The sequence below is a fragment of the Pholcus phalangioides genome, unplaced genomic scaffold (genome assembly GCF_987345545.1).
Source record: "Pholcus phalangioides strain wild (caught in Gottingen) unplaced genomic scaffold, Ppha-v1.0 ptg000039l_1, whole genome shotgun sequence".
NCBI lineage: Eukaryota > Metazoa > Arthropoda > Arachnida > Araneae > Pholcidae > Pholcus > Pholcus phalangioides.
The window spans coordinates 16,348,907-16,366,568 of NW_028301625.1; the positions used below are offsets into that span (position 1 = coordinate 16,348,907).

General features: G+C 34.3%; 1 protein-coding gene across 1 annotated transcript in view; it reads right to left on the bottom strand.

Moving 5' to 3' along the window:
* trio (trio Rho guanine nucleotide exchange factor) overlaps positions 1 to 17,662 on the bottom strand; it is a 342,911-nt gene that overhangs the window by 96,200 nt on the left and 229,049 nt on the right. The window contains exons 37-38 of the mRNA XM_089254104.1: positions 15,526 to 15,628; positions 1,523 to 1,622 (exon numbers count right to left, since the gene is read on the bottom strand). Coding sequence (XP_089110230.1) covers positions 1,523 to 1,622; positions 15,526 to 15,628 — 203 coding nt within the window. The remainder of the gene's footprint in view (positions 1 to 1,522; positions 1,623 to 15,525; positions 15,629 to 17,662) is intronic.

Consider the following 17,662-nt stretch of genomic DNA (forward strand, 5'->3'; position numbering starts at 1 on the left):
GGAACAAAAAAACTTTTGGCGTCCTTTCCGAAATTCCGGGCATACTGAAGCGAAATTCGCTATTTGGCGCAGAAAAATGCGAAAATATGCTATTGGAGCAGGATGGCGCAAGATATTAGTTTTGGCGCAGTGCGGCGCAATTGGCGCACAGTTCCCACCCCTGTGTACTGCTGTAAATTATAGAACTCGTCTAGAATTTTTGTAGAAATTCAAAAAATGTCTAAACTGTAACCATAACTATATAGCCATAAGTCAGTGAACAGTGACTTATGGCTATATAGTGTGTCTATGTTATAATGTTGATATGCATAATAGAATTGAAATCTAAAGTTAAAAAAAAACCAGAAGGTTTAAAGGAATTTTCTTTACAACTGCATTGAGATTGTATAGTTAACTAATTGAAAGAAAAGCAAACTTTCTGACCTCTTTCAGGTATGCTGTTGATGATGAAATTAAATAAATACAGAACAAATACAAATTCATGGCCACAACTGGAGATCTTTTTACCCAACAGAAATATATACTGCATTTGCCCACAACAACTATAGATGTCAATCATAAGTACAGCAACTCAAAATAGTAACTCTAGCTGAATCTGGAATAATTTTAGCAATCATATTAGAATTGAAATGTGGGTTATTCGCACCAAAGTGAGCAAATCAACACATGTCAATGCTAAAAGACATGCTCTATTCATTTGCCCACACTATAATCATATTCAAGTTAATCCAGAGCAACTCCCTATTGTTTGGACTGCCAACAACACCCACTTGTTTAATGTCACCTACGAATGGACAATAACAACCCAATGGACATTGATCAAGTTTATGAATAAAGAGTGAAAAAGGTTGTGGGACATAGGACACGTCCTCAAGAGACTGGACTACAAGGTGTGAAACTAGTCCAATTGGGAAATTCCCCAATAAAAAAATTACAAATGATAATAATAAATAAGGTTATAATTATTATGTAACATAATAAGGTATTTGTGGTCGTTGTCAAAAAGGGCTTAAAAAAGGCATTTTTCTAATAACTTTTCGAGGGAATATAATGAAGAGAAAGCATTATCTATGTTACTCCTATTCAAACTCCTGTGGAATGCGTCATGACAATCAATGATGGCTGTAGCTATGCGAATAAAGTCAAATATTTTCATAATTCACATACATCACATACGTGATTTACTTTTGTTGTTTCTGTGAAGCATGCATAATGATCATGCTTTCAAGCAATTCCTATATCTCACTCAATATCATTATTGCATTTGTGAATAAGAAATGCGCTTATTCACTTTCACTGGTTAGCACCCTCTACAATTTTTTTTCTGATTTGACCATGTATGTGACTATGATTAAAATATCATGACTATAAGTAAATGTTTTTTTGTTTTCGTGCATCCTAATACAATTAAGGGGGTTTTACCAATCTTTCCTGACACACTGCGTATGAATGTCAGTGAATAAGAAAAGCAATGATATTATATTTTACTGGAAAATAATAAACTTGAAAACAAATAGCATACCTTCCATGGTTTTGTTATCTCAGATAATTTTGTAGTTTCATTTGTAGGTCTCTCAATACGATTATGACTTAACTTTCGAACAGGATTTGTCAACCATTTCCTTAATAAAAGAAAATAAAGAAATGTAACAATAGCAGTCGGGCGCAGTTAATACTTCAGTAAATTTAAAAAGAGCATTTTTTAAAAATCTTATTGGTTCATTATTTAATTACATTACAAATTTAGTACTTTTAACATGCACATAAATAAGAAGTTTGATATTACAAGTAAATTACTTAGATTTCATATGAGTAAATTTTCTTCGTAAAATTTAAAGTGCTAGAAAAATCCAAAACCAATGAATTTTTTTCAAAACTCTTTCTTTTGTTGATATGGAGAACATGAATTCCCAACATGTTTCAACAAACTTCTGATAACTACAGGCAATAAAATTAAATAATCAGAAAATCATAAGTAGAAATAGTGAATTGGTATGATATGTTCAAGTCTTTTTAGACCGCTGACTTATTTCAAAATACATTCCCTCACACAAAAATGAGCATGAGAAAAAATATTTCACATGTGGAAAACATTTTTTTATCTTCTCAGAAAAAAGGTTCCTTAGGGTTACTTTGTTATACCAAATTGAAGCACACACATAAGCACACAACAGCAGCAAAGGAATGGTGTTTTATATTTCTCCCATCCAACTTCTGACGTAATATTACATCAAAAACATTGGAAAGGTTAATAATATTAAAACCTTTATTTCATCCAACATGTCAGAAATACCCAGCTATTCCAAATCAAAAAACTGGTGACTTAATTTTTCTTGGCATGCTGGATTATGCAACGGAATATTATATATACGAGTCATTCTCACAAAATTGAAAAAATAGAAAACAAGCTATTAAAAATAAATGTTAAATAAAAAAATCCAAAAAATTTTTTAGGGATAGTTTCTTTACCTGCTTATAAGTATAATATACTCAGCAATGAAATTTGTTCAAAATTCATGGTAAAAAAGTTGATAGGAGTTCAACAATATTAAGAGATATTTCTTAAATGGGCAACATGCCTCATCAGATTCGCTCAATTAAATATTTATGTTTGACACTGACAAATGTTTCATATATTTTGTAGTTTATTTTCAATTTGGGCAAGCACTGATACTCTTAATAATTTTTTCCTAATAGCAATTTTATTTTTTTATTTTTTTTTTGTTTCTCACTCTTTTTTTGTCATTTTATGGGGACAATGATTTTTTAATTTGTCTCTGTTTTGCTAGAGCACAAGTTGCATTCTCAAAGCAGTCTTAACATAAAACATCACAGCAGCTGAAGAAATTTGAATTTTTTTTATTTTTTCCCGCTGAACTCATGATAAAAACCTTCCTCTCGTCCCCTAATGTCAGGAGAAAGGGTGCCTAATGGCAGGAGAAAGACAATTTTACATGTTTTGCAACACTGATCAAAAACAAAGCATGTTGGAAACATGTGATTTTCAGAATTAATAGTCTCTCTAAACTGAAACATCAGGTAAATTGAAAATAATTTTCAATTACAGTCAATGCCAGTTATAAAATAACAGATAATGTTATCATTTGGATATTGTTACCATGTTTGCAAAGGACGGAACAAACCAACACCATAACCTGGAGAAAAATTTGGTTATTTTTATTGGGACTTTGGTTCATGTTATTTTTTTTTATTTCATTGAAATTTTTTTTGCACATTTTGAAGATTTAACCAAACTTATTTTCATTAAGATATCCTTATCAGTCTGCAAGACTATGTAAGAGATTAAAAAAGATACAAATGATACAAATACAAGGGCTACAACAGACAAATTGCCAAACAAGGTGGCCAAAAGAATTATGTGATAAAAAATATAGATGTCAAATATAACCAAAATACAGAAACCCAATATAAAAGCATATATCACCAAAAAAAAAATATATATATATATACATATATAATAACCTCAAAGCATAATATACCAAAATCCCTGATGTTTGTTGCAGAACAATCAGTGCTACTGCAGAACAATCCAGAAGAATTTCAAGGAAAAAAGGCAGAATACACAATTATAGGAATTTTTACTGCACAACATTTCCAGTTAGCACAGGGCTTACTTCAGAACTCTGAAAATATTCTGCTTTGGGGTATAATATACTGCCCATAAAAAAAATAATGATTGTCTTCTTTAAGTATGGATAGCTTCTCGATTAATCCCACTATGTCTATCATACTTCATTTTGAACGCATCAATTATGTTAGAATTCACGACCCCTGGGATTGTCACTTAGTAAACAATATGGGTGTTCCATTGTTAAAACAGTTGATTAACAGTATATTAACACACTGGTGTAAGAAATTAAGAGAATTTGCAGACTTGGTCGATTATCTCTAGAACTACTGTACCGATTTTAAGGAAATTTGATATGTACATACATTGATACAATACAAAACAAATAGCCATTCAATAATTGTAATACACACGCATGATCGTGAGTAACACTTGTTGGAGTCGGAAGGTATGAAACAGCGGTTGCAGAATAAACAAAAAAATGGGTTAATAGGGGGTATGGTCCCCTCTTACAGATATACAGGTCTCGCAGCGTGATTTCATACTTGAAATAAGGCAGTTTATCATTTCCTGTGGCAATTGGTCCCACTCGTTCAGCAACGCTGTTTTCATTCCCTGGATGGTTCCCAGAGGGGGGGTTGAGAGTTGCAATTGCCCTCCCCAGAGCGTCCCAGACATGCTCGATAGGGTTAAGGTCTGGAGATCTGGCTGGCCAATCCATCCGGTGAATATCCTAACTCTCTAGAAAATCGTCGAGCAGAAGAGCTCTCGATTTTGCAGATATTGGAGGGTAGGTAGTGGGTCCCTGGTTCTCTCGATATGAACGTACGGCGAGAATTGGTGATTAGAGAACGGTCACCCATTGATCTATACTCCAATCTCTATGCTCTCTGCACCATGATAAACGGATTCTCTTGTCCGTAGAAGTGAGTGGGACGCAAACAGCAAGTCTTCTTGCAAACAACCCTCTCTCATGAAGTCTTTTGGCAACAGTCACCCTTGATACACGGGTTCCTGTGGCTGCATACAAGTCACAAGAGAGCTGAGAAACTGTAGCACTCCTGTTACGCCTCGCTATAATTGACAAATGGTGATCTTCTCTGGCTGTTGTGGCTCTTGGACGACCTTGCCCAGGCTTTCTCTCTATGGTTCCGGTATCCTGGAACTGTTTCCATAAGTTACACACGACACTGGGTGTCAAATTGAACTCTCTATAAATCTGGAGTTGAGATTGGCCTGCTTCTAGCCTCCCCACAATTCGCCACCTCATTCCATCATCTAAACGTTGGTAGTTACTCATTTTTACTGTTACAATTTGAAATTAACCGATTGCTACAAAATAACACCAAGAAATTCGCTGAGGTGTGCTAGCAAACGAAATGCGTCTTAACTTACGTGCGCTTATAAAGCCTGTTTCTCTACTGGCTCTGCCTACACACACGTGTACGCTTACGGATTTGACGTACAAGATTTGCATTTTTGTCTAGAAGCAGTGGTTTTACATTCAGTTCAGTTCTTTTCATGAAATTCGATAAAATATGCAAACTCTCTTAATTTATTTCACCAGTGTAACTCATGGTCCATCCTATCCATTTAGTTGAAAATTTTAAACAATTCGATCATATCCTCCCCTTACACCTTCGTTCTTCCAATATAAACACATTTAAAAATTAAGTCTCTCTTCATAACTCAAGCCCAGTATGCCAACAAGGACACACATAGCTCTTCTCTGCACCCCTTCAACCAAGTCTATGTTACTCTGTAGGTATGGTCTCCAAAACCTTACAGCATGCTCCACTCCAGGATGTACTAAGCCTCGAAAAAGTGGGAGAATGATTCTAAGAGAATGCAAAGAGACCTTTATAAGAATGAAACTGAGCATACTATTTACTTTTTTGACTACTGCTGAACAATGTTTAGAACACCCAAGCAATTTGTGAATGAGAATTCCAAAATCTGTGACCCTAATTCAATCCAGGATGGTAATAACATTCAACTCGTAAGTGAAACCTGGGTTGTTTGAACCGAAATGAGTGACACTGCATTTTTCAACACTAAAGTTCACACTTCATTCATTAGCCTGTGATGCAAGCATGTTCAAATTAATATGGAACATCTAGCAATCTCTTGGATTCCAGAGTACCCCAATCAGCTTCACATCATCTGTAAATTTGCTAGCAATCCTGTCCATACCCTGTTCAAGTTTATCAATAAAAAGTGAAAAAAAATTATAGGTCCAATCCACTGGGACTATGCTCTCAGCAACACTACTTCTGTAAATCTGTGTAGCTAGCCTCAACAGTTCATTAGCACATTCCCTGAGGACCCTAGGATAAATATCATCTAGTCTTGGTGCTTTGGTTGAGCATACAATTTTTGAAAGTTTTAGGTCTTTCACATCTACCACCTGAATATCGTTGAGGGCTTTATCACTCACTCCATGACACATCTATACTTTTAATATCACCTTCTCTATTAAAAACTGATGCGAAAAAGTCATTGAAAGCACCACATGCCCACATTGCTCTCTACCCTAGATCCTTCTATTGGGAGGGGCAAATGTCCCCTTACATCCATTGGTAAAAAATAATAAAAATAAGCCTAAAAAATCAACTTCCTTTTTACTTTCCCTAATCACTCTCTAAATACCCCTTTTTCAGTAAATGTTGACAAGGCATCTCTTCCACTTTTATAGTCTCTTAATACCCTTTTCTTTTCAAGATAAAGATTAAGCACCTGTTCCATGAACTAGAGAGGGTGCGACAAACAAACACACTGTTTATGAACAAAGGATATAATGTGCAAAATGGAGGATAGTTTGTCCTAAATTCTTACCATTGAGATACTACACCAACTGATTCCAACCTGTCTTAAAACTCCTGCTAACCTTTCTCTCCAAAGATCAAAGATCAAAAAATTTGATTCTTTCAAAATAAAGAACCATTCTTCTGTTATAAGCTTTACCTGAAGAAAAGTTAGAGAAAACTAACACTATATCACTAGAGGAAAATTTGTCTCTCACAGAAACATGGTCAACAAGGTCTTCGAAATTAGTGAGAACTGAATCCAAAATAGAAGTACCTCTAGTGGTTTCTAATTATCAAGCACCAACTGAATTTTGCCTTTCTTACTTTTATCTCCAGCCCCAATAGGTTCTTTTAATAAATACTTGGGTGATTGAAATCCCCTAATATGACAACCCCCTTATGCTTATACATCTATGAAATTTCCTCATGAAGTTTGAAAATGTAATTGGGATCCTTGCTTCATGGATTATAACAAACTTCTACCATAAGCTTATGACACTTTTTGTTTGCAAACTCAATCCCTGTAATTTCAATATCCCTACTCTGTATGTTACTTTCGAGCCTGCAAACATGATTTCATGTAAATCAAGACCCAACCTCCTTTCCTGCCAGATCTATTTTTGAAAAAGTATCGTACCCTGAGATGTGTGGGAATGATTCCTCCCATCTTTGCCCAAGATTCTGTAATTGCTGCAAGGTCTAAGCCCTCCACAGCAATCTTAGTTCCTAAAAAAATTTCTCTTACCTACACTCTTGGTGTTTATTAGCATACACTTTAATTTGCTGTGATTTAGTAGTAATCGAGAAGCCATTCAAGACAGAAGTAAGTAGTTCTCCGTCAATACTGTTATTATTATGATTAATTAACCCACATTCCCGTCTACCCGGTCTAGGTGTAAAAACCTGATTTAAGTCCATCGTAAACCTCCCAGACCCCCCTGCCTATTTAGCTGAATCCCATCCCAACAAAGCCACCTATCAGTGAATGCAGAAAGCTCCAAGGAAATGACCCCCAAGTGAGGCACAAATATCCTTCAGGCCTATATTAAAATGGTGGGTCCTACTCCTATACCCCTTGGCAAAACTAGAATCACTGCCACATCAGAACTGCCCCCCCCCCTCAGAGCAGATAATAGTAAGTTATGGTCAGGGCTGGACTAAGGGGGTGTGAAAGGTGCAGTCGCACTGGTTGCAAAATTTAAGGGGCTGCAATTTTTCCAAACGAAACACTTTTTTTTCTCAGCAGATGTTTTGGAAATTTTTGATTAAAATTTAATTTTTACCCATTAAACTATTATTGATTGTAAAAGGATGCTTTCAGTTTAAAGACCTTATAATATAATTTTTAGTGTTATTAAGTATGACATTACCCTATTTTAAAGAGGAAAAGAATGTATGTAGGTGGTCGTGTTCTATACCCCAGAAAAAAAGTCTGGCCTTTCTTTCTGCCATTAAAGAATAACAGGGCTATATTAACCAAGAAAAAAAACATGCTAAGGGCATCAAATGAAAAAGGGCACTACAAAAGAAATCTAGTGTTTTCCCCCCTTGAAAACCTCCCCTCTTGTTGGAGTTACCAACTGGTCTGTGGCATGGACATCCCTAAATGATGATTGCCCCAGAACGAGGCAACTTCAACTGTCCTCCGGAGTGTTGCATGGCTTCCTGTAAACCTCTGAACTGTCATGTTTCCCTAAGGAGGCTTGCATAAACATCACCATATGAATCAGTCTCTGATCTATTCCGGTAGACAGATATATATTGTGTAAATTCTAAATTTTGACAATTTTTACTACTGAACTTCTGAAAAAAAAGGTAAGATGTTTCTCTACGATTTTTTTTTCTCAATCTAATTATTCACCAAGTACAGTATCTTATTACTAGCACTCTTTTCATGAAACATAAGAGATATTTTGTTTCATGAATAGAGAGTTCATGCATAGAAGCATTTAAGAGCACCAAGATCCGAAAATTTAGGATCTAGGCTACGTTGCTTGATAAGACAATGTATTTGCCTACTATTAAATTAATCATATCTAAGGCTTAGGCAAAGGCAGAGATAGACATGGACGGCTGGGGGGGGGGGGGTGATGATAATAATAATACCAATTCATGTACATGCATATACATTAGATCAGTCAGCTCCGTCACTGGTGCTGGGTAGGGAAACATTACCCCTCCCCCATATCTCCATCCATGGATTTAGGCTGATTGCAACTAGTGTTGTTAATATTTGACAGCCTATACCAGGGCGTCTTTTTGAATTTCGAATATTCAAATATTGTGATTACAATCTTTGATTTTATTTGTGACCAGAAACTCTTGGTTTTAAACAAGTAAAAACATTAAAGCGCTCATATACAGTGAATCCCACTAATAGCGTTTTCAAAAACTTGCCATGAAAAATGTTGTAGACATGGGAAAACACTTTAAAAAGGAAATTTTGAAAATGTTAGTGAAGGTTAGGACTAAGAAAATAAGTCTAAGCGAGAAAACTTTCTAAGTGGGAACGATAAACGGAATATACTATAGTAATTTTAAATTAATCTACATTTTCAAATACAGTTCTAAAGTGTTTCAGAATGTTCTGCCTTATTTTTGTGAACCCCACTACTTGATTCCTTTACTTTCTATTAATTTACATTAATTAAACAATAATAGCAATAAAAAATTTGAAAAATGATCAAAGTTATCAAATTGCTACATATATTTGATAAAGAGGTGATGAAACTTTTTAAAAGTGTGAAAAAATGCATGTCTGTTCAATATGATTCGAGCCACAATGAAATGTAAGCAGGTGGACCACACTAATTATCATTAATCTTTTATCAATTTTGTCAAATTACTTTAAATACAATTCCCCTTCAATATATCGCGTTTGATTACTAGAGCCCAGAAGTTCAGGCAAAACGTATTAAATGCTTTGTTGCCTATTTTTAAGTTTTTCTGTAAAAAAGCCTTTTTTTGAAATTTTTCTGCCATAAATGCCTGTTTCAATATAGTTTTAAGTTTATTGGTGCATTTCAGGGGCCATAACATACAAAAAAATTGGATATTTTGAGCAATGAAAACAAAAGAAATTCTTTTTTAAAAAAATTTTCAACTCTCAGTATCTTAGTGCCTTTTTGCCTGCCCATTTTGACCATTTTTAGTGCCTAAACTTTCGAGCTCTTTTGATTATGATCCCATTTATAAACGTGTTTCTGAAAGAATAAAAAAATGAATTATTCCTGAATTATTTTTTTTCCTCTTTAAGATTTATGTTCGTAACTCGAAAAGTTTATTAGTCAAAGAGTGGCTACATAAAAGTTTCTAGAAGCGGAGCAAAAAATTTTTTGCACTGGGCCATGAAATTCCCAAGCCCGGCCTGGTTGGGGTACTCTGACAGAGACACTAATATTCGCTCCTACATGATTTGTTCCCAACCACAAGATTTTCCTCCCAGGGACCTTTCATCAATTTAAAATGTTTCAAACGTTGCTTATCTTCCCCTGGAAGTCTGTACACACCCAGTTCCCTAACTACCGAATCCCAGATCCCGAACGCAATAAAGTAAGTTTAGTTTTGTAAGTTTTTTTTTGCCTTCCGGAATGTTGAAGAACCGATGACGATATAAGATCAATCTTCAGCATTCTGGTTTACACCATTCAGACTTCTTTAACACTGTGAGTAGATTAGATCTCCTCCCCCAAAATATCCTCAATAACTTCTGTTGATGTTGAGAGAAGTTTATCTTACCTTTCCAGAAATTTACACAGTAAAACCTGTGTTCAACCAAACCTGTATCAAGCAGAAACCTGTCTTTAATGGAAAAAATTGTGGTCCCATGATTTCAATGCCAAAATATACATTAATAAACCTGGATTAAACGGAAAGAAAAGTTTTACCATTTAACTGAAAATTTCACACAAACACTTCAATTGTTTCGCAACCAATTGACCAAAGGATGATCCAAAATATTAAATCGTCTATCTAAATTTTAAATACAATGACTGCTTGCCAATGCAAGTTCTACTTCACCCACCCTTAGATTTGAAAGAACCATTACCGTACCTGATGCTGTGGTTTTTGAAAAGTCACATAAGCTGAAACAGTTGCTTTCTGAAATGGTAACAATCAGTGTTATGGTGTCAATATAATGACTGGTTCAGTTTCTAAAGACATTTGTTTTGTTATTTCAACCACTTTTTTGTCATTTTTGGGGAATTTTAATTTTCAAGGCATTGTTTCAAATTTTTTAGACATTTGTTTTGAGTTTTTTGGCCATTTTTCAGGACTTTTTAGGTCAACAACATTCTGGCCTCACTTATTAGTATTAGCTAACTATCTTATTTACCAACACTAAAGCAGTTAGGCCAAAAACAAAATAACAAGACAGGAAAAAAGTTCTAGAATGTTTGCTTACACTAACACCCAAAAAACCCATAAAAAGTATGTCAAAGAAGTGGAAAAAGCATAAAAATAGCAGAAAACAAAGAGCCAGCTATTCCCTCCTATATGAGCATATAAATTTTATTACCAACAAAGAAACAACAAAAAATGAAAGTACAATGAAAATGAAAAGAAAGCAAGAGAAAAAAAATTATATTCAACGAAAGTATACAATGACAATTAAAAAAGTAGAGAGTATCAAACAAACACTTGTTTCACAAATTCAAAGATGGCTGTCCTTCTAAAAATCCGGTGGCAAAATCAAACTAAAGAGAATAATTAACACAAAATCTAGAAAACACCAAAGAGTGACCCAAAAAAAAAAAAACACATTAAAGAAATCGCAAGAGAATGAAGAAAATCATAAAATGGCACACTGATGTCACAGACAATACCATCCTCGCTGACGGTCCTAGCCAAAGGCTGACCAGGACTGCCTTATGGGCCGGTGAGCAAAGCATAATATAAAAACATGTCAGATCACTTAAAAAAGGAGTCGCCAGCTCATGTAATTTAGTGACATCTAGAAGGGGCAAATGGAACCCCAAGTTAAACAGAGACAAAAGTAATTGAAAGTGTTAATTTATTCTGAAATTATTTCTTTTATTAATTATCTCTCTCTCACTTTTGATTTAGTTCTGAAATAATTTTTTTTTCACTAATTCCGAAAAAGTTTTTGATTATTTAAGGATTAAATTAATTCATTCAGATTAGTTTAAATTTGAAATCACTTTGAATCATTTTTTAATTCTTTATTTTGGTCAATTCTAAATCATTTTCCTTCTCAATATATGTTGAAATTATTTCTTTCAACAATTATACAATTGTTCTTTGACTGATTGTGAAATTTCTTTCCAGAATGATGAAATTATTTCCTCTCATTTATTTACTAGTTATTTTTCTCTAATTCTAAAATTATTTATTTCAAAAATTTAAAAACTTTTTTTCAGTAATTCTGAATTTTCATCAATTCTGGAATTATTTCTTTCATTAATCCTGAGTTTTCATCAATTTGTTCTGGAATTAAATTTCTTTCCTTTATTGTATTCCTTTTATTAAGTCTAGAATTTATTTATTTTTTCAATGCTTTCAACTATTTTCTGAAAATGATTGGCAGGATAACACAAAAAGCTCCGAGAGCCAAATGTGGCCAGTGGGCCATGCGTTGAAGACAACTGCCTTGAAAGGTGTTCTTTGCCCCTCCTTTGTTGACAAACATTTTCTTAATGGGTCTGCAGCATTTGCAGTGATCCATGTATGTGTTAAGCTGCTTTTGCAATAGCCTGTCTGTAGTGAAGGCAAACGTATAGCAAAAAGAAAAAACCCTTTCCTTCAGTTCTTGATCAGTTCCTTTTTAGTTGACTAGATTCAAATTTATTTTTCCGAGACTTTGTCACGGGATTCTATGGAAGGTATTGTACATTTAAAAGCAAATATCGTAATTCGTGATTAGATCAAAGGTTCTAAACCTTTTTTGACTCGCTGAGCAAGGAATCAGGCAATAATAAAATTATTGCCTAATTTCTAATGCAAAACCATGTGGGCTCTTTTCTATTATTTATTCATGAAATTTACTGATGTACTTTATTGCCCTAGAGCAGCCACAGAGCCCTCAGGAAGTGCAGATAATTGCACATAGAGCAAAGTTTTAGAACCCCTTTAGTTAAAGGAAAAACAAAGTCCTGTTTTAGAATAGAATAGAAAACATTGAACAATTGAATTATGTGGGAAACAAAAACAGAGTTAGCCCATTTTACCAACACCCATTTACAAAACGTGTTGGTCGACCAAACAAGATGCATGATCACCGCATTTGTGGGCAAAACTGAAATTTTTTGGATTTAGTTATCATTTAGTTATTGTTATCAGAAATCCTGATGAGATCCCATTAAACATCATGGACTATTTATATTTCTCCCAAAAAAAAAAAGTAGCTGGGGAGGAGGACATTCAATAAAGACACTAACCTCCTTTTTCCTGAATAAATATGATTTGTGAAATAATTTACACAATTTCAAGTAATGGATATATTCTTTTAACCTTATTCTACTCAAAATTTCATAGGTGGTAACTGGTGTTGTAGGACTTGAACCAATGTTTTCCAAATGTCACAAATGGAAAAAAAAACACAAAGAATTTTCATTTGGCTATAAACTATTCATCAAAAATGTTTTTTTTATGAAAAAAATGAAATACGAGAGTATACCGATACTAAAAATATATATTATTGAAAAAAATATTTTTGTTTTAAGACAGAAAGTTATAACTTTAAAATTTTTAAAAATTGGCTTGTGCGGGGGGGGGGGGGGGGGGGGGGGGCTTTGCTGATTGGTTTCTATAAGCAATCCAAGCAGATAATGAATTAGGACTTCCTCTAAGATTGACACCACATTTTTGGTTTTTTAATCAATTCTGTAATGCTTCCTATTAACTGCTCTACTACTTAAGCCTGCTGCTGGCCTACAACACCCCAAATAATTTCAATGCAATTTTCCTATCCTGCAATAACAATGTTGTGGACATTCACACATCACTGTCTGCTGATTTCTCAGAAAAGTGCAATAAATTATCATGTAAGTCTTTACTTTGAAATGTCTATAACCAGCTCAATGCGTCTCTTTGTATCTGTCAACCTAAAATTTATGGTTTTTAGTGTTCATAATATGCATGCAAAACCAATTCAGTGACGTGTTAAATGATGCATCTTACCGGGGATTAGAAAAGTTTTCGTTAAAACAATATTTTTTCTGGTTATAACAGTATTCGTTAAAACGAGAGTCAAATGTATTTTCATCTCAAACTATTGTTTTACATGTATATGCAGGCTGCATGGGTAAAAGGGCGTATGGCACTTTACTGGCGAGCCGTTAGTCTAAGAGACATACCCAACTAGAAAAGGTATCCAAATCACGTGTCCAACTCAGATATGCCATTCATGTTGTAAAGAGTTGTACAGTTATAAAATAAAAAAAACAACTTTTTATACCATCCCGTGTGCCAAAGAACCCAATTAAGAAGTTGTTCCTCTGTCTTTAACGATGCCAACTAAAGTTATTTCAGGTTTCTAAGTGCAATATTCACAGAGATATGTGAAAAAACAGCATTAAATGTGGATAAAATGATTTCCCCGCATTTAATGCTGTTTTTTTCCAACTTTCTTCGAATATCTCAGTGAATATTGCACTTAGAAACGTTGAATTTTTTTGTTGGAGACCGGGAAATAAAACTTTCCAATTGGGTTTTGGGGCACACGGTGTCCGCATAAAAAGTTAACATTTTTATTTTAATAACTGTAACCCCTGGCAACATGAATCAAATATCTGAGTACTACACATTATTCGGGTACTTTTTCCAATTGGAAGTATGCCTCTAGGACCAATGGTTCACCATGTAAAATTCCATATGCCCCAATACCTATGTGCCCTGTATATTAAATATAGTACGGACTGTTATGTGAAATATTGTGTTGTGTTTAAGCAAACACGCACAGTGCTTCGTTCGTCTGCGAGAGAGAGGTCACATTATGAACCAAAAAGCCACTTGAAGGTAGCTTATCATTCAACGAAATATCAGATTTTGACCGTATCGAAATTGAAGTCAACAAACTGATAATTTTCTAATTTGAAAATCTGATTATTTATATTTTCCGATGGGCTTGAAATCCTGATAATGAATCATTATTATGTTCACACGAACAGTTTTGTCACTGCATACATGATTTCTCTGGAATGAATGGTTCAAAAAATATTTTAAAAATTTTCACACGTATTTTAGTTCATTTTTTTTAACTCATAGTATGGCTACAACATGAACCTATATCCTTCATACATGTATTATGTTTAAAACGATGTGAAAGGTTGAACTTTTCAATTGTGATTCATTTGTGGCTACTCCCTTATTACTACTTTTATCCACATGAAGAGAATAAAATTAATAAAACTGTTTGCTACCACTTTTTGCAATTTTTATCATTATAAGAATGCATATTTTGGAAGCTACAACTGACATTTCTCAATGAAACTATAATCATTTACACAAAAAAAAAAAAAAAAAAAAAAAACTAATTCGGAAATAATACAAATTTCATCCAGTACAATAACTTGATGACATTGTGCTGCCTTCCAAAGCAGAGTTTACATTAGTTGAAAATAATTTATTCTATTTTTTTACTGTATTCTATTATGTTTATTTTGCTTTTTCGTTATTTTCATAAATTAAAAATTAACCAAATTAAATCCAAACATATCTATACTTCAGACAATTTTTGAATAACTATCTTCTAATGGGAAAATTAGGGGGGAAAGGAAGAAGGAAGTAGAAAATTATTCATGTTCGCAAGGGGGGCCACATTAATGAGAAATGGTTGAAAGGGGGGTGATGGACAAAAAAAGGTTGAGAACCACTGCCCTAGACCACTAGACTCCAAAGGCAAGGAATATTTCAATCTTTCCTGGGAGCGCGTGTGCACTGAAGGCGACTGTACATGGACAGCTGAACCTGACTCAGGCCAAGCTAACAAATGCTGATGCTGCCACCAGTTCGCGACTTATGAAAAGATGACCTCACTCTCAAGGATGAATTCCCGCTACTTAAATTATCCAAAAATTTTAATTAACCAAGTTCACCTGTATATCAATCTTAACATATTTTCAATTCATGTATAAACTTGGTAAATAAAATAAATAAAACAAAACTCACCTAAAAGCACCCCGTCGCTTTGACAATGGCAATGCACCAGAAGAAGATAATGAATATGTAGAACTTGAAACAATATTCAGATCAGAATTCAGTGGGGTAATTTCTGTCAAAAAATAACTCAAAATTAGACCTATAAGATATGTAATTTACGATATCAGCTTAGTGTAAGTTCTTTTTCCCCATCATAATATAAAGTATCCAAACGACGATTAGACATCAGACACACCATTCATACTGCAAGGGGTTGTATAGTCATTAAAATGAAAAAAAATTAACCTTTTATACAGACACCCTGTCCTCAAAAACCAAATTAGAAAGTTGTTGAACTGTCTTTCCTGAGGCCATTAAAAAAATTCCATACTTCCAAGTGCAATATTTGTTAAGAAATATTAATTTTAAAAAATCGCTGAAAAGATGAGAAAGAACAGCATAAACAAAGTGAGGAAGCGTCTGCTGGTATATTGCCCTGTTCTGTCAATTTATGTTCTGGATTAGTATTGCATGCATTTGGCAATAAAGAATGCAGTAATTTATCCATTAAGTACTGTACTCCTGGGCTACTTTGCACCAATGCTGAAAAAAGATTATTATTCTGATGAATATTTACAAACAGTTTTGATTTGGCCTGAAAGGAGATATTGTAAGTCAACTCATGTATTTGAGTTACTGTCATGTATTTGCTATTTTAGATATCATTTGCCAAACATATTTGTGCTGTTCCCAGACATGCCAACTTTTGAAATCTAGAAAATTCCAGAGATTGTCCCGAGAAACCCCCCCCCCCGCCACTCAAAGACTCGATCAAAAAAAAAAAAAAAACTTTTTTTAATCAATTAAGAAAAAGTTACATTCCCCCCAACCCCCCCCCCCCAGGCAGGTTCTGCATTGCCCCTGAGCAGAATATAATTTCATGTCAGTCTTTCCGTGCAGAATACAGAAATCACATCTACATACTGTTCATAAAATATGTGTTTCCTTTCATGAATGCTATCAGTGATTCTATCTTGGGTATATGAACTCTTAAAAGCTTTATATTTTAGCTTTATTATAGCTTAAAGTTTTATATTTTCTTTCTGAACATGTTTAATCAGAAGAAACAATTAAAAAAACTCTAATTACAAAGCTGCCGACGAAAAAATTTGTTTACCGCACGGCTGTTAATGGAATACAATACACGAAATGGAATACGATTATACAGGAATTTTGGCAACCAAGGTCATGCCCCTGATAAACCGATAAATGCTACGAAAACAAAGTCGCGTCTTTGCCAGTTGCTTAAATGCGGTCACAGTGACTTTTTTTAAGGCTGCTCTTGATGGAAATGACCATGGCTGTCCTCTATGGGTGTTTTCCCTAACGACAATGGTAATCATTGACGCCACAGCAAAGTGAAAGCTCGCATAAAATCTAATTTTCTGCCAAAATTCGGAGAGTGCAAGGAAGGATGAAAAATCCGGAGTCTCCCGCCTAAATCGGGAGAGTTGGCAGGTCTGTGTACGATTTCAGCTGGAACTGTTGTCAAGAAAAAGTTAGATTAGGCATGAAATAGCAAATGCATCAGTTTCTCAACACATGTGTTGACTGATAACATCCTCAGTCTACCAGAATGGTAACTGTTTGGAAATAATTATTAGATTAGTCTCTAGATAACGTTACATTGAATCCTTTTTCACCATTGATGCCCAGTCACCGCTAAAGATGCCAAGTAGCACTGGATTACTGTATCCCATTAAGATACGACCAAGAACAAAGATGACGACATTTCTTCCACATTCTTTCCAACTATACAAGTACAAGGCCACAACAGGCAGAATTCTCAACGAGGTGGCTAAGAAAAAGATACCCATAACAAATATGGATGTCATATTTCTAAAGCACAGCAACCTCAAATTAAAAATGCAATTACAAAACCATAAAAAATATATATAAACAATAAAATATTATACAATGCACCCATCTAATGTTGTTTTATTCTAAGTATGGCTAGTTTCTCAATTTACCCCAACATGTTTATCATATTTCTTTATAAATGTATCAATTATGTTGGAATTTACTATCCCCGGGGGTAACCTATTCCATTTATTATCAACCCTATTAGAGAAACATTCCCTGCGACACCACTGAAATTATTCCTAAC